Source organism: Schistocerca americana, chromosome 8 (genome assembly GCF_021461395.2).
Source record: "Schistocerca americana isolate TAMUIC-IGC-003095 chromosome 8, iqSchAmer2.1, whole genome shotgun sequence".
Classification (NCBI taxonomy): Eukaryota; Metazoa; Arthropoda; class Insecta; order Orthoptera; family Acrididae; genus Schistocerca; species Schistocerca americana.
In genome coordinates this window covers 417,567,902-417,585,949 of record NC_060126.1, presented here as the reverse complement: position 1 = coordinate 417,585,949, position 18,048 = coordinate 417,567,902, and the positions used below count along the sequence as shown (strand labels likewise).

Genomic DNA, 18,048 nt, shown 5'->3' with positions numbered 1-18,048 from the left:
CACCACACATAGGAGGGTTCTCTCACCAGAGCATGAAGCCATGTACCAGAGGGCTGTGTTCTATGTGAACATGAGTGAGGAGGCCCTCTTCCTGTCTGTGTGCTTGAAAGGAGGTTCACCATGGCCACACTGTAGACTTTACTGGACACAGTTTGCATAATAAATCAAACTTTTTTTATAAACAATACATATTTGTATACAAAATTTCCATCCTGTTCAACAAAATGGTTCCTTTTACTGTACTCACAGTTTGACGAACACGCACAGGCATTTGCCTTACTCAAGTTCTGACTGTGCACATAATGGAAGCAAAAATCTTGTCAGTTTTAAACAGCGTATCACTGGCTTCATTTACAAGCAATTCTTTTTTTGTGATCTATAATACTGTACACAGTTTCTTTCCCAAGGTATTTGCTGTTGCTGACCACATACTTGTTACACACAAATAAATTTCAATAAATTTACTCAAATGCTGATTACCGGTATTGATTTATTTGGTAGCATGAGGTAAGCCAGATAGAACTCAATAGACTTCTGCAGCATTCGGAAAAGATGTTTTGGAGGCAAATCAACTTGGCTGGTCCCAAGCAAAGGCAGCAGATCATAAACTGAAAAGCAAATACCAGATTCAATACATTATAACTGCATAAAAATTTACAAATAAAGAAACAACAAACAAGAAACAGCACATGTAATTACAGTTTACAATATATGACACATACAAATTGTTTCATGAGATGGCATGTCCTTACTCTCTAGAATAATGTATGCTTCAACACATGGTATGTTAAATCTTTGTGCTAATCTTTTCCAGTCACCCACCACCTGCACATTCCCACTATCCAGCCACAAAGGAGCAGACCTCTCAGCACTGGAACAACCGAGTCACATTCTCTGCTAGGGTTTAGACTACCTCTCGTCAAGCCCTGAAACACAAAACATCCTACCCACTATCCCTCCCACAGTAGTATTCCACTGCCCACTGAACCTATGCAGTATCCTTGTCCATCCTTAAACCACCCCTGCTCCCAACCCCTCGTGTGTGTGTGTGTGTGTGTGTGTGTGTGTGTGTGTGTGGGAGGGCGGGGCAGGGGGGGGGGGGAGAGCCATGCACACGCATGCACGCAGTTGTGCGTGTGCTTTGTGCTGGTGTGATTGTGTGTGTGTTTCCTACTTTAGAAGAAGGTCTTTTGGTTGAAAACTCAGAATGTATAGCAGTCTCTTTGCTTTGCCTGTCTCCTCTATATGGAGAGCAGCAACCTAGTCTTTTCAAAATACTACCATTACAGTGGTGCATATGTTAATTATCGTTTTATGTTTTGTTGATATTAAACTACCACCTAGCCCACGACATCCCCCCCCTCCCCCATATTTTATTTATTCCTGTTGACCTATCATTTCCGTGATCTTTCACTCGATATTTTCCCTTCAAACAATGGAAAATCCAGGATGGAATAAAATAATATTATGAAAAGGAAAGCTGCTACTCACCATATAGCGGAGATGCTGAGTCACAGATAGGCACAACAGAAAGACTGTTCCAAATAAAGCTTTCAGCCGTTAAGGCCTTCACCAACAGTAGACAGCCATACGTGCACAAACCTGTGCACCCACCCACCCACACCCACACACACACACCCACACACACACACACACACACACACACACACACACACACACACACACGACTGCAGTCTCAGGCAACTGAAACCACACTGCGAGCAGCAGCACCAGTGCATGATAGTGAAGTACTGCAGGTCAGATGGTGAGCAGGGGAGAGGTGGGGGGGAGGGGGGATTAGTGGAAAAGAAGAGAAATAAAAAGACTGGTTGTGATGCTGGAATGACGGCTGCGTAGTGCTGGAATGAGAACAGGGAAGGGGCTGGATGGATGACAGTGACCGACGAAGATTGAGGCCAGGTGAGTTACAGGAATGTAGGATGTATTTCAGGGAAAGTTCCCACCTGCACAATTCAGATAAGCTGATGTTGGGTAGGATGCATATCACACAGGCTGTAAAGCAGTCATTGAAATGAAGGATATCATGTTTGGCAGTGTGTCCCATATATCCACAGCTGCAACCACTGTGCTGTGTTCTATGTAATCATGACAACCAACAAGCTGCAAGTCCGCATGAATGGCCACCGACAATCTGTGCCCAAGAAGCAAGTGGATCACCCTGTTGCTGAACATGCTGCCAAACATGATATTCTTCATTTCACTGACTGCTTCACAGCTGGTGCCATATGGATCCTACCCACCAACACCAGCTTTTCTGAATTGCGCAGGTGGAAACTTTCCCTGCAATACATTCTACGATCCTGTAACCCCCCTGGCCTCAATCTTTGTTAGTCACTGTGCTCACCCACCCAGCCCCTTCCCTGTTTTCATTCCAGCACTACACAGTCGTCATTACACCACCACACCCAGTCTTTTTATTTCTCTCCTTTTCCACTTCTCCCCCACCCCCTCCACCTCCACCTCTCCCCTGCTCACTGTCTGGCCTGCAGCACTTCACTGTCTGCCACCCCCAGCATATTATCATTGCCCCTCCCTGCTCAAGACTACTCCTTACCTCCACCCAGTCACCACTCCCATCATGCATTCGTGCTGCTGCTCACAGCGTGGTTTCAGTTGCCTGAGACTGCAGTTGTGTGTATGTGCGTGTGTGTGTGTGTGTGTGTGTGTGTGTGTGTGTGTGTGCATGTGCGCGTGTGTGCGCGCGTGCGTGCGTGCGCGCGCGTGCGTGCGCGCGCGCGCGTGTGCACACGTCTATGAGTGTCTAGTGTTGACTAAGGCCATAATGGCTGGAAGTTTTAATTGTGAGAGTCTTTTTGTTGTGCCTATCTGAAACTCAGCATCTCCACTATATGGTGAATATCAACCTTCCTTGTCATAATATTATTAATGTTAACCTCCTGTATTGTATGGCTGTTCAATGTGAGAAATAACAGTCATAATGTGTAAACACTGTTGGCACTTTCTTTAAATGGTCATATGGTCCTTTTAAATGTCCTAGGATCCATGTTAACAAAGAAACACAATATGTGATTGTTTCAGAGCAATTGTAAAGCAATACTCTATCACATAAAGTTTCTGCACTTTTCTTTATAGAAATTCTCTTAAGTGAAGTTACAGAGTGAGACAAACATAAATTACCTTTGAATGACTTTAAAGGGCAGTTAAAAAACTGTAATGTTTGCTGATGACAAAATCACTTAAATTATGGGCTCAAATTTTACCATAGTAGATGCAGTTCAGATGACAGCTCAACACACCTACAAGTTGCTTAACGCTAACAGTTTTAGTCTTAATTTCACAAACACTCATATTAAATAACAGAAAGTCCAAGAAGGAATAATCTTAGCACATAAAGATATTGCCCAAGTGTTAGTCAATTACTTTCATGCTCCATGGATCATTTGTATGATAAATAATAATGGCACAGGACAAGTCATTTTGTTTATAAGTTGTTCCTGTGTGAATGTCAGTGAGTTTTTGCTTCTGCTTAAGAACTTTGTGCACAAGCTGAAATATTTCTAGCATTCTTTTTCATTGTGCCTGTCTGCAACTAATACCTATACTATTCAATGAGTAGCAAGGGCACATTATGCAGTTTCACGTAAGTATTAATGGTCTCTCAACACCACAAGCAGATAATAATGATCATACACTGAATGAAATACAGCGTGTAAAATTTCTTTGTGACTAGCTGTATAACAAGATCAGTGCTGCATGTTATGCCATTAGAAGCATATATCATTGTGTTGACATAAAGACAGGAGTGTTAGATTATTTGTGATATTTTCATTTGCTGCTGTGCTATGGAATCATATTATGGGGCAGTGTACCTAAAATAAATAAAATGTTTCTTCACTAAAAGTGAGCAATGAGAGTTTTGTGTAACATAGGTAACCATACATCTTGCAGAAGCTTTTTTTAAGGATCTTGGAATTCTTACATTTATTTCCCAATTTATTTGCTCCTTAATGGTTTCTGTTGTTTACAATAAAAAATACATTTCAGTTGAACTGTGATTTACACAATCACAATGAGGATGCAAAAATAATTTTCATACAGACTTAAGCTCCTCTTCTGGGGTGCAGAACGGACTTGTATACTCTTATGGAAAGATAATTAATAAGCTTCCACCCAACATACAGAAAGAAATTGGGGATTCCTAAAACTTCAAAGGAAGATTAAAAAGATGTGTTATTATGCAATTATATCAATATCTACATTAAAGAACTGGAAAGGTCTGTTAGCTACATGGGGAGTAGTGGTATACATTGAAAATCTGCATAAGAATTAGCAATGTATTGTAAATAATAACACTGACTTTGAAAAATTCCATTGTAACAAAGTAATATGAAGCTACCAATAGCAGGTAAACAGCAGCTATGTAGTATAATTGTGGAGGCAGCACATTATTTAAGTAACAGCTTTCTTTCTAATTTACTCGAAACTAAATTTGGCTGTCATAGGCATGAACAGCATTAAGCAGTATAGTGACAGTTTGCTGTTGATAGAGTATACAGATCAAGGTCCTATGATTTTCTTATCTTTTGTTAACATATACCTTGACTCATCCCACATCCCTGAAGGTTATCCTTCTAGTTGGGATCTATGGAGAACAATGAACAAATGAATGAATGAATGAATGCAAACACAACACAAGACATACAAAAGAACAAGCAGATCAAGGACAGTATTTAATGTACAGTTACACTGAACAAGTGGATCAAGGACAGTATTTAATGTACAGTTTCACTGAATCTAGTAATTACTTTAGCACTGAATTACAAGAGAAAATTGTAAGTCATACCAAGGAGCTTCCTGTAACAGTTCACAGCATTCTGGTAATGACAATGCTTCTCTGCGGTCATCAATGTCTCCACAAGTTTAGGCTAAGGGGGGAAAAAACAAAAAATTCTGCTCTTTAACATGTTCTTGTCAAAGCAAATGTTACTGAACCTCTCAGGTTAAAGTGTCAGGTGTGTTAATGAAACACATCATCACTGTTTTTGCCTGAAGATCATAAACAAGCACTCTACTGAAACAGTGAAATGTTTCTGTGACACAATCTGACATAACACCCAAGAGCCTCACCAATAGAGTGGTACAAATTAAACAACTGTAAAGATGCACTTCTAATAACTGTGTGGACACATTAATCAGGAAGCCAAGTAGGAAGTCAAATGATGGACCTATTATTGCAATGGGTGTTTACATTAACACATCAATATGGTGCACAAAGTAAAAAATAAGCTTTCAAAAGACATTTCCACTTATCTGACAAACATCCCCCCCCCCCCCCCCCCAAAAATCTCTCTCTCTCTCTCTCTCTCTCTCTCTCTCTCTCTCACACACACACACACACACACACACACACACAAACACACACCTACCGTATGGGCAGTAACCTTCTGTTTATGTGCTTATCCACAACTCTACTTTACTTTTATATAGTAAGTGGTTGTCTATGCTCCTTGAACTTATTACCCATCCACCTCTCCCTCTTTTGTGAAAATATTCTAAACCATCTTAGAAAAAAAACTGATTTCAACACGGGAAAACATTACACACTGTCAATAATGCAGGTTATTTTAATTAACAGTGTACAAATTTCACAAAAACTTTAACACTTACATAAGAATTTCAAACGAGTAACTGCCTTGATAAATAAACTGCCTGTTGGCTTCTGTCTCGGGTTCTTTGGCCAACATTTGATTCAAGATTTTTCTGACGTTTCACCAGCACGAGTGGCTGCCATTGTCAAAGCTTCACCTTCTGTTGCTGGTGTTGGACTGGAGTCAAGCTTGTAGCAGCAGGTTATATGCAGCTGGCACGCCATGTCCAAGGGCTTTTCCAAGGACATTTCCAGTGTGGTTCTCTCCTGACTATCTGCAGTGGTCATTCGCTGCAGCACGGGAAGCCAGGAACCATTCACCTTGAGGCTTTCTTCTTTAAGCTGTTCTCATATTTTTATAGTTTTTCTGAACAACCAAGTGTGAAGCTCTTCTGTACAGAGCAAGAACTTCCATGTCAGTGAATTCTACTGTGGTCCATCTCACACAGCGCATGTTCCACCACGGCCAGTTCCTCCACCTGCCACAACCTGCAATGCTGCTTATGTTGGAGATTCTGGAACTGATTGATCATCCAGTCATTCCAATATAGATTTTTGCACATGTACATGGTATGTGGTATATTCCTGATATTGCAAGTGGGTCCCTTTTTACCTTTGCTGATCTGAGATGCTTTTTAATCTTCTTTGCCAGTTTATAAACTGTCTTTACACCGTATTTGTGCAATATGAGGCCAGTTCTGTCCATTAGTCTGGGAATGTATCACAGGAAGGCCGTACACAATATTTCTTTTTCTGGTGTATCACTTCACCAAGTTCTTTTTTTATTCTGTGACACTTCTTGTGTAACTAGTATAATATCTATTGCTCATCAGAATGCTTTCCAGTTGCTCCATTTTGTGTCTGAGGTGCTATGGCTCACAGTTGTTGTTGTTGTTGTTGTTGTTGTTGTTGTGGTCTTCAGTCCTGAGAGTGGTTTGATGCAGCTCTCCATGCTACTCTATCCTGTGCAAGCTTCTTCATCTCCCAGTACCTACTGCAACCTACATCCTTCTGAATCTGCTTAGTGTATTCATCTCTTGGTCTCCCCCTACGATTTTTACCCTCCACCCTGCCCTCAAATACTAAATTGGTGATCCCTTGATGCCTCAGAACATGTTCTACCGAGCGTTCCTTTCTTCTGGTCAAGTTGTGCCACAAACTCGTCTTCTCCCCAATCCTATTCAGTACCTCCTCATTAATTATGTGATCTACCCATCTAATCTTCAGCATTCTTCTCTAGCACCACATTTCGAAAGTTTCTATTCTCTTCTTGTCCAAACTATTTACCGTCCATGTTTCACTTCCATACATGGCAACACTCCATACAAATACTTTCAGAAATGACTTCCTGACACTTAAATCTATACTCGATGTTAACAAATTTCTCTTCTTCAGAAACGTTTTCCTTGCCATTGCCAGTCTACATTTTATATCCTCTCTACTTCGACCATCATCAGTTATTTTGCTCCCCAAATAGCAAAACTCCTTTACTACTTTCAGTGTCTCATTTCCTAATCTAATACCCTCTACATCACCCGCCTTAATTCGACTACATTCCATTATCCTCGTTTTGCTTTTGTTGATGTTCATCTTATATTCTCCCTTCAAGACACAATCCATTCTGTTCAACTGCTCTTCCAAGTCCTTTGCTGTCTCTGACAGAATTACAATGTCATCGGCGAACCTCAAACTTTTTATTTCTTCTCCATGGATTTTAATCCCTACTCCGAATTTTTCTTTTGTTTCCTTTACTGCATGCTCAATATACAGATTCAATAACATCGAGGAGAAGCTACAACCCTGTCTTACTCCCTTCCCAACCACTGCTTCCCTTTCATGTCCCTCGACTCTCATAACTGCCATCTGGTTTCTGTACAAATTGTAAATAGCCTTTCGCTCCCTGTATTTTACCCCTGCCACCTTTAGAATTTGAAAGAGAGTATTCCAGTCAACATTGTCAAAAGCTTTCTCTAAGTCTACTAATGCTAGAAACGTAGGTTTGCCTTTCCTTAAATTAGCTTATAAGTCGTAGGGTCAGTATTGCCTCACGTGTTCCAGTATTTCTAAGGAATCCAAACTGATCTTCCCCGAGGTCGGCTTCTACTAGTTTTTCCATTCGTCTGTAAAGAATTCGTGTTAGTACTTTGCAGCTGTGGCTTATTAAACTGGTACTTTGGTAATTTTCACATCTGTCAACACCTGCTTTCTTTGGGATTGGAATTATTATATTCTTCTTAAAGTCTGAGGGTAGTTCGCCTGTTTCATACATCTTGCTCACCTGATGGTAGAGTTTTGTCAGAACTGGCTCTCCCAAGGCCGTCAGTAGTTCCAATGGAATGTTGTCTACTCCGGGGGCCTTGTTTCGACTCGAGTCTTTCAGTGCTCTGTCAAACTCTTCACGCAGTATCGTATCTCCCATTTCATATTCATCTACATCCTCTTCCATTTCCATGTACTTCCTCAAGTACATCGCCCTTGTATAGACCCTCTATATACTCCTTCCACCTTTCTGCTTTCCCTTCTTTGCTTAGAACTGGGTTTCCATCTGAGCTCTTGATGTTCATACAGGTGGTTCTCTTATCTCCAAAGGTCTCTTTAACTTTCCTGTAGGCAGTATCTATCTTACCCCTAGTGAGATAAGCCTCTACATCCTTACATTTGTCCTCTAGCCATCCCTGCTTACCCATTTTGCACTTCCTGTCAATCTCATTTTTGAGACGTTTGTATTCCTTTTTGCCTGCTTCATTTACTGCATTTTTATATTTTATCCTTTCATCAATTAAATTCAATATTTCTTCTGTTACCCAAGGATTTCTACTAGCCCTCGTCTTTTTACCTACTTGATCGTCTGCTGCCTTCACTACTTCATCCCTCAGAGCTACCCATTCTTCTTCTACTGTATTTCTTTCCCCCATTCCTGTCAATTGTTCCCTTATGCTCTCCCTGAAACTCTGTACAACCTCTGGTTCTTTCAGTTTATCCAGGTCCCATCTCCTTAAATTCCCACCTTTTTGCAGTTTCTTCAGTTTTAATCTACAGGTCATAACCAATAGATTGTGGTCAGAGTCCACATCTGCCCCTGGAAATGTCTTACAATTTAAAACCTGGTTCCTAAATCTCTGTCTTACCATTATATAATCTATCTGATACCTTTTAGTATCTCCAGGGTTCTTCCATGTATACAACCTTCTATCATGATTCTTAAACCAAGTGTTAGCTATGATTAAGTTGTGCTCTGTGCAAAATTCCACCAGGCGGCTTCCTCTTTCATTTCTTACCCCCAATCCATATTCACCTACTACGTTTCCTTCTCTCCCTTTTCCTACACTCGAATTCCAGTCACCCATGACTATTAAATTTTCGTCTCCCTTCACTATCTGAATAATTTCTTTTATTTCATCATACATTTCATCAATTTCTTCGTCATCTGCAGAGCTAGTTGGCATATAAACTTGTACTACTGTAGTAGGTGTGGGCTTCGTATCTATCTTGGGCACAATAATGCGTTCACTATGCTGTTTGTAGTAGCTTACCTGCATTCCTAATTTCCTATTCATTATTAAACCTACTCTTGCATTACCCCTATTTGACTTTAGTTTTTATAACCCTGTAGGCACCTGACCAGAAGTCTTGTTCCTCCTGCCACCGAACTTCACTAATTCCACTATATCTAACTTTAACCTATCCATTTCCCTTTTCAAATTTTCTAACCTACCTGCCCGATTAAGAGATCTGACATTCCATGCTCCGATCCGTAGAACGCCAGTTTTCTTTCTCCTAATAACGACATCCTCTTGAGTAGTCCCCACCCGGAGATCCGAATGGGGGACTATTTTACCTCCGGAATATTTTACCCAAGAGGACGCCATCATCATTTAATCATACAGTAAAGCTGCATGCCCTCGGGAAAAATTACGGCCGTAGTTTCCCCTTGCTTTCAGTTAACAAATTGAAATAACATCACTATAGCCATCATCAAAACATTGTTGAGTTTTACTCTTTAGCAGAATCATGTATTTTACAACAAATGTGAGCTGCAGCACCTCAGATGCGAGATGCAACAACTGGAAAGCATTCTGATGAGAAAAGGATACTCCACCTGTTACATAAAAAGTGTCACAAAATCAAAAACTCGGCAAAGCAACATATCAGAAAAAAAAGGTCACTTAAGGCCTTTCTGCCATACGTTCCCTGAGTGACAAACAAAATTGGCTGCATACTGTGCAAATGAGGAGTAAAGACTATTTACAAACTGACACATAAGACTAAAGAGTGTCTCAGTTTCGTAAAGGTAAATACAGACCTACTTGCAATGTCGGGAATATACCACATACCATGTACATGCAGAAAAGTCTATTTTGGAATGACTGGACAATCAATCAATACCAGAATCACCGAACACAAGTGGCATTACAGGTTGGGGAAGGTGGAAAAATTAGCCGTGGTGGAACATGTGCTGTGTGAGACAGACCACATAGCAAAATTCACTGGCATGGAAGTTCTTGCTGTAGAGAACTCCTATCAGACACTCTTGTTCAGAGAAGCTATAGAAATACACAAATATGAGAACAGCTTCCACAGGAAAGAAGAAAGCCTGAATGTGAATGGTCCCTGGATTTCCATGTTGCAGCGATTGACTGCTGCAGGTAGTAAGAGGGGAGCCACCCTGGACTTGTCCACAAAAAACCTCTTGGACGTTTGAGTGCCAGGTACATATAAACTGCAGCTGCGAGCTTGACTCCAGTACACTACCAGCACTGGAGAGTGAAGCTTTGACAATGCCTAGCACTTGTGTCGGTGAAATGTTAGAAGAATCATCAAACAAAGATCAGTCACAGAACTCAAGATAGAAGCCAACAAGCAGTTTGTTAACAAGTAGCCATGAAAGTCTTGGCAATTTTGTGCCTTAAATAAAATTCAGCATCCATAAACATTTAACAAACTGGGATAACATTATATATCCCTCATTAAAACACTGTTCAGTTTTACTCTTTAGGAGAAACATGCAATTTGTTAAGTAGACAGTTAACTAATGAAAGATAAATTATTTCTGAAGTGAAAGACAAATCAGAACATTAAGGCTAAAAGAAATATTAAAATGAACAGGAAAAAATAATTGAAGGTGAGAGTTTGATTAATAATTGTATAGAAACTAGTAACCTCATTCTGAGACAGTGAAGCAGTGAAGAAAATATTGGAATGTCCAATATGTTACGTAAGACATGATGCAGATTCAAGCAGTCGTTCAAAGATTATAATTAACAATTCACTCTTTACCCAGTTTATTGACCAGAATTTCGTTAAATTTCCAAAAATATCAGTGAAGTACTCAAAACAGTCTTCTTTGTAAAAGCAATTGGTGTTTTCTTTCTTGAAATGTGATTAATGCAACTTCACTCCCCTTGTTACTAAACAACCTAGTACTGACACACTAAAAGTTACGACATATTCTAACCAAATTAAGCTTACGCATCCTCCTACTCTACTACAGGCCATTAACTGATCTCACAAGTAATTCAATTTAAAACATAGTCCATGACATGTAAAATGTTTAGTAGTGACAATCAAAGTAATCTACAGGAGCAAAGAGAAACTTTCTCAGCTTCATAATAAAAGATAATAATTTTTAGTTATCAAATACACTCATTTTTTACTGTAAGCTCCTTTCAGATCAATGCAATTTGTGAAAAATCTCTCAGGCAAGTAGAGTCCATCGCTGGAGGAAGATTCCGACAGGGCCGCCAAAAACCCATATATAAGGTGATCCACAATTGTGGACTTCAAGGTTTACCAGTGGAATCTACACTAAAACATAAACTAAAAGTTTCTCTACAACTTATTGCCAAGAATGCTTAGTAACAGAACGAGACTGTCGCGTATATACCGTGAATAAATTCTTCTCAGCTAACAATTCATATCATTTCAAATGAAGAATTTGTTTTATCTGAAATTAAGTTGCTTGTGAACCGAAAAGAGGTTTTTTTTTTTTTTTTTTCCCCCCCCAAGAATGCTGCCACCACAAAAGACTCCAAGGATGTGGAGGTACATTATTCATCATACTGAGAGATTAAATGTGACACTGACAGGATGCTAAATTTTCTACAGCAGATATCAAAAGTGTCCACCATTGCATTCAGAAAACAGCTCTGTTCTTTTAAATCATAACTGACAGACATGTTACAAAATCTTTGGCATATCCTGGATTGTATTTGCAAGAGCTTCTATTACATTTCACCGATTTTCTCTTATATTACATCACTGGGAGGACACTAGGTCTTTCATGTGGCCCCATATCCAGAAGTCACAGAGTGTGAGATCAGGAGAACATGATGGTCATATAACAGGTTACATTCAACCCACCTTTCGAGATAATGATCACTCAAATATCGAGCCACGGCAGGCTGATTATGTACATAGGCTCCATAATGTAGCAACCACATGTTCTGTCATGTTGCCGCCAGTGCAACATCCTCCAATACACCCGAAAGAAATGTCTGAAGATACTGCAAGTGGTAGACACCTCATAGTCATCCAGGCAGTTCAAACTTTCCAAACATCTATCACCAATGATTAGTGCCTGAACACTGATGAACAGCTGATGCTGGGAATTTACCTCCAAGATAGCGCGTGGATTTTTGTCAGTGCAAACATGGTAACTGTGTTGACTGAAAATGCCATTTCTGGTGAATGTTGCTGCATCCACTGCCAGTACTCTACTGAGGAATTATTGATCTGTGGTGTGTTGGTTCAGCAGCAAATCAAAATGTTGTACGGCATTGAAAATCAGGATTTGGATTCATTGCACATGGAAGGGATACAGTAATTGTTCATTTACTGTTCTCTACACAGACTGCTCTGACAATTGAGGTATGCATCTAATCTCGAAGTACTGGTAATCAGTCAGAGTTCCACAAAATGCAGAGATTCTCCCTCAACTGCAAATGTCCTGTGACACTGCAGCCTAGAAGCATTGACTATTACAGGTGGACAGTGACCTATGCCTCTCTCAAACACAAATGTTCTTGGAGTGGGATGTCGTCTGCCAGGTAAATGGGCAGCATACATACATACTGACATACATGCAACAGCAGCAGAATTCTGATGTTCCTAACTGTAAATCAAAGCGACATCAGTCAATTCAACATTTCCATATCCATCATCTTCTGTCAACCACAGCAACTAACTGAATGTTAACAGTACATGCCAGTGTACTGCAGCTGTGTGTTGCATTAACGTTCATAGTACCAATGACAAGGCCATACATTAAAACACGGTGTTTCCAGCAATAACTTATAATGACACTTTCAGATCATTTTCAGTGTAGATCTCACTCTTAATCTTTGTAGGCAATAACAACAGATCACTCTGTATAGTAGTCATAATGTCTTTATTGGTCAAATTACTTATGCTTTCCAACTACAAATTTCTTTGGGTGTAGAAATAGGTGCAAGACAGAATGTACCAAAAATGGTGAACAAAGTGGATATTCCAACAATCTGTACATCAAATACCCTGAGTTTGCCAAAACACCCTTGTCAGGATGTGAATTGTCCGGTCTGTTATCACAATGTTTTTCCTCTAGTTGATCCAGAAGACTTGCATAGCATATGCCAGCTAATTTGTTAATAATTCTATGTTTATAAAAACAAAGAACAGATTTTTCATACCAGAAAATGCTGGCTATAGAGATTGGAAATTTTCCTGTGAATGTATAATTTCATTTCTTCTCAAGTGTTCTGTTTAATTAAATTTTTGGCAATGGGGCTTGCATCATCTTCAGACTGCTAAGGAATTATGGGCTGGTCCACTGGTGTGGACTTCTACACAATTATTGTTTCCCCTGGGGCAGTGCTATGGAGAATTAATTGCTACCATATGCTTTCACTAGAGTCATATCCTCGTTTGTGTTGTGCCCTCAGTATTCCGAGGTCTCCGTCTTTAGCGGAAGCTGATAAACAATGACAGTAGATTATGTTGCAATGAGGTACGAGATCGAGTGTTTGGCTTACTGATAGTCCAGAGAGAAGTCAAATGTGAACTGAGTGAAGTCACAGCAACAACAAATCTTCAGAGTAGGGACTCATTCCCTCATCACAAGGCACCTGCCACCTGTGTGCTGACAGAATATCCTTTCCGGTACATGAGACTAACTTCACCTTTGTTGCAGGACCGTAAGCTTCAACCCATTGCTTTGACTGCTGTTTCACATGTGATGTGAAGTAATGGACTCATGTTTCATATGCAGCAATACATTGGTGCACAAAACCAATTGGGTTCTTTTTAAAATGGTACAATTTTTCCTGAGAAACTCATTTTTCATTTGCTCACTGTCAGCAATAATTAACAATGCATTCACTTTGCACAAAGATTCCTCATAGTTCACATAAAATAGACCATACTATTTCTTCTGATATCTCTACAATGTCATGCATTTCATATACCTTTAATTGCCTTTTTGCCTTTTCTCCCCTACCATATAAAGCACTTTCTTGGTGTTTTGATCAGTGGTTGCCATTTTGGGACACTGTTTGTATGAATCAACTACAAGATTAGTATAACATACAATGTCTGCCAAAAAAAAAACAAAAACCCAGAAGACAAGGGTTAGATGTTAATGTAACTTTGTACACATACACACCATTGGTGCATATGTAAATGATTGAGAGTTTCAACTGTAACAGGTAGAATGGTCACCAGAATGCATTAGTTTTGTTCATGTTTAGTATTGTTGCCAGCCAGGTAGATTATATAAGAGGCGTGAACAGTGTCAGAAGTTGTGTGAGCACTGTAGACATCAAGATGGTGCATACTCGTATGAGACAGCATTATGAGCACCCGACAGTGTTTGAAAGATGTATCACTGAAGGTCCCCCTTTTGGATGTGACAGCAGCATTATGTTGGACTGCACAAAAACATGAGGGCAGGCATACTCTTCATCAAGGTCCTGGTAGATTTCGTCGGAGCGACACAGGGAAGGATCACTATACTGTGCACCTAGCACATTGTAATCACTTCACATCTGTGCCTGGCATCTGAGTACACGTAATGGGCTCCCTGAAACATTCTGTGTCATCCCACATCATTGACTGCAGTTAGCAGCAGCTGGACTAGGGAATCACCATTCTATGCGGAGGCTGCCATTAACACTTTTCAGAAGCATATACTGTACAACGGGATGTCACACCAGCTATCCTGCCCAGTAGCAATCACAAAGACAAAGAATGAAGTGTAAGTAATTCTGTAACTTCAATTACATAAATGCATGCTTACTAAATTCTGAGTTGACTGATACTATGTGCACACGTGTCAGATAATTAATTTAAACGCTTTCAAATTAAATTAATGATTTTATATACCAAGATTAATTTTCTCCAGCCAAGAGACCCCACCAATACCTTGCCTGCTTAGAGGACTATAGCTTTAATAGGACACAGTACTTTTCTCATTCTTCAATTAGTTAATCTAATACATGGCAAAAATGCTCAGAATTTGTAGGCTCTGCATTCAAAATTAAGCAATTGCCAGGCCAACATTTAGGAACACCAACTGTTTGCATTTCTGGAGAAATGGCATCAAATCATGCCTCCCAACTTGAACTTCAAACAGACGGACCATCCCACTGACCTGGGGCACAGCAACTGGTACCTCCTTCACCCGCGGTTATGTTTGCTACAGTAATCTTTTTACTACCCGTGGAAGCACACTACAGAGTGGCACCACAGTTTGCATAAGCATGGAGAGGTGGCCTCTGGCCTCCATGCGAGTGCAATCAGTTGCAGAATTTGGATGTATATCATTGTAGATGGCAGAATAGCAGAAATTACTGTCATCTTCAATTGCCTTTGTTGTTTTCCATTCTTTGGAACTACCTCATGTGAAGACCTGGCTGTTATTGTACAATGTGGCAGGAAACTAGCAGCAACTACACTGGGTGCTACTGTGCGTCATACCAACTGGACCAATTGCATTCGGTATAGCAACTGCACTGGAGTAATCTGATAAGCTTCTATGTGCCACCCCTGCTGCTGCATTTATTTCAGAATCTATGGCTTGCAGCTCTTCGTGGTCCATCTCCTATAATCTGTTCTCACTCTGTTTTGGGACAGGGCTAAATTATTGTGCCTTTTCCCCACACATTTGACTTTTTTTTAATAATCTGTCCTACAGCAGGTCAGTAGCTTGCCAAGTCACTCAGAATTGTGGGTGGGCTATTTGATTTTCAACTTCTCCAGTTGCTACAGAATATGGCGAACATGATAGGACTCGAATCAGTTTCACATGACAAAATCCACTAGGCAGTCTTTGCCAGGTGTCTTTTTCTCATGGCTATGGGAAATGGAATTCCCATTATAGATGGCAAGAGCAATGTTTTTCTTAGTCCAGAAAAATTAAGAAGAGAGATCTTTGTTTTTCCTTCATTGCTCATTGCAACCTTTTCTGGCACAAGGTAAAGATTATAGAGCAGCACAGACATCTCAGCTGAAATAGACAGGGACCGGTCAGATGCTCCATGAGGGTCACTGTCTTACACAAAGCCTTTCACCGAAGCCAATGTTATTATCGGGGCCATTCCTGCTACCTGTGGCAGTGTAACAGCCAATGCTGAAGCACATATGGGCACTGTCAATGCCCGGAGCTCAATGGCTCACTTTCTATTGACATCCTGTCTAGTAACAGCATGCCGACCAGCTGTGTGTTCAGCACTGATGTTGCAACCGCTGCTGGAGGTGTCTACTTTGCCACCAATGCAGACTCCTGTGCCGATATTGTTGCTGATACTGACACCAACACGTCGCAGCAAGCAGACAGTAAGGGGACTGTTGCATGGCCGTCAACACCACCACGTGCAGAAACAACCATTACCAAGGCAAGTACTGCTTTGCAACCAGCTGTTGCTGCTGATGTGATGCAGGCTATGTCGGGTCAGCTGTTGCTGCTGATGTGATGCAGGCTATGTCGGGTCAGCTGTTGGCAGCTATGGGCGTACTGATCGTGAAGTTAGACGAAATGTTAAATGCTCAAAGCAGAGAATTACACACATCTCTGGAAGAAAAATTAGGGAAACAGTGCGACAAGTTAAGCTCAGAATTAGACATAAAATTAGAATAGCAGTTGTGAGTACCTGGAGCAATGAAAACCCGATTTTAGGATGCTCACCATGATGAATTTTCGAGGCACCTAGACAATCAAACTCAGGGTCTTCAAAACAGGGAGAGCTTTTGGATCAGGTGCTTGTGCCAAATAAGGAGGCACAGGTGAAAGTCTGATCGAGATTGATGGATGTGAGGATAAATTTCAGGGGACTGATGAAACATTGTGACAGCTGCTTTCCAAATAGAGGAGCAAAAAGCTACACCGAGACACTTTGTGAACGAGTTGGAGAAACTGGTATGACTATTTCAGGGCACACAGAACCCCTTTCATAATAGAAATAAAGGTTGAATTAACAGAGGGAATGATGGAGAAATTCCGTTTAGGAGCTGCAAAAAAGATGAAAGATGATGTTGCAGTATGCTGAGCGACAAGTACGATTAGTTGATAACATCAGCCATATGATACACAGCACAAAAACTGACTGGCGAGTCTCTGAACATGGTGCGGACAGGCCTATCTATAGGATGTCAGGTAATGCCTCCTACAAAGCTGCTACTAACAACACAGAGAAAGGCAATGGATTGGCAGTAAGGGCACTGCTGATAACCCCTGTGTCTGATACCAGCAAGTGTACAGGTCAGCTCTGAACCACACTCACCAAGACACCGTTAAACTTACTCTCTACAGTAGTAGCTGCCCCCTGAGTGGGAGGAAAGAACCAAGCAGGTTAGTTTACAAGAACAGAAAGAGCAGCAACTGTTCCTGCAGGAAACTATTCGTGAAGTGTAATCAGAGAAGAACCATTTCATGGCCAAGTTATGAACAGTTCACAGTTTTGGCACTCCAGCATACAGTTCACTTCTCCTAACTGGGAACATTTTAGTGGCCTATAATAAAAAATACACCCTGTTGACTTCTTACAGAACTACTAGACCTGGTGCAACACTCTTAATATCAGCTACTGTCAGTTGACGCATGCCTTCAGACAGCATGTTGTTTCCAAGGTGAGTCTGTGGTGGCATATAATGGGGTCATTACTGTGCAGACTTTGCACAACTGAACAGGGAATTCTTAGGCCAGTTCTGGAATGGGGCATGTCAGTAGAGAGTTAGATGCTCTTTAATGACTGGTCCAGCATACAGTCCTAGTGGCGGAACTCTCCTCAGTTCTTCCGGTGCAACATGTCTAAAATGTGACACCTGGAATGACCCATAGGCCCCAGAGAGACTATTCCTTTAACATGTGGGCAACAGACAACTACTCATTGTTCCAACAGTTAACACTAAGCAATCCCTAAAAAATTTGTCAAAATTGGATAATTTCT

The 18,048-nt window shown here is 40.7% G+C and overlaps 1 protein-coding gene across 1 annotated transcript in view; it reads right to left on the bottom strand.

The window, feature by feature from the left end:
* The window catches only part of LOC124545396 (integrator complex subunit 10), a 117,083-nt gene that overhangs the window by 66,444 nt on the left and 32,591 nt on the right, over window positions 1–18,048 (bottom strand). The window contains exons 5-6 of the mRNA XM_047124313.1: window positions 4,826–4,907; window positions 481–608 (exon numbers count right to left, since the gene is read on the bottom strand). Coding sequence (XP_046980269.1) covers window positions 481–608; window positions 4,826–4,907 — 210 coding nt within the window. The remainder of the gene's footprint in view (window positions 1–480; window positions 609–4,825; window positions 4,908–18,048) is intronic.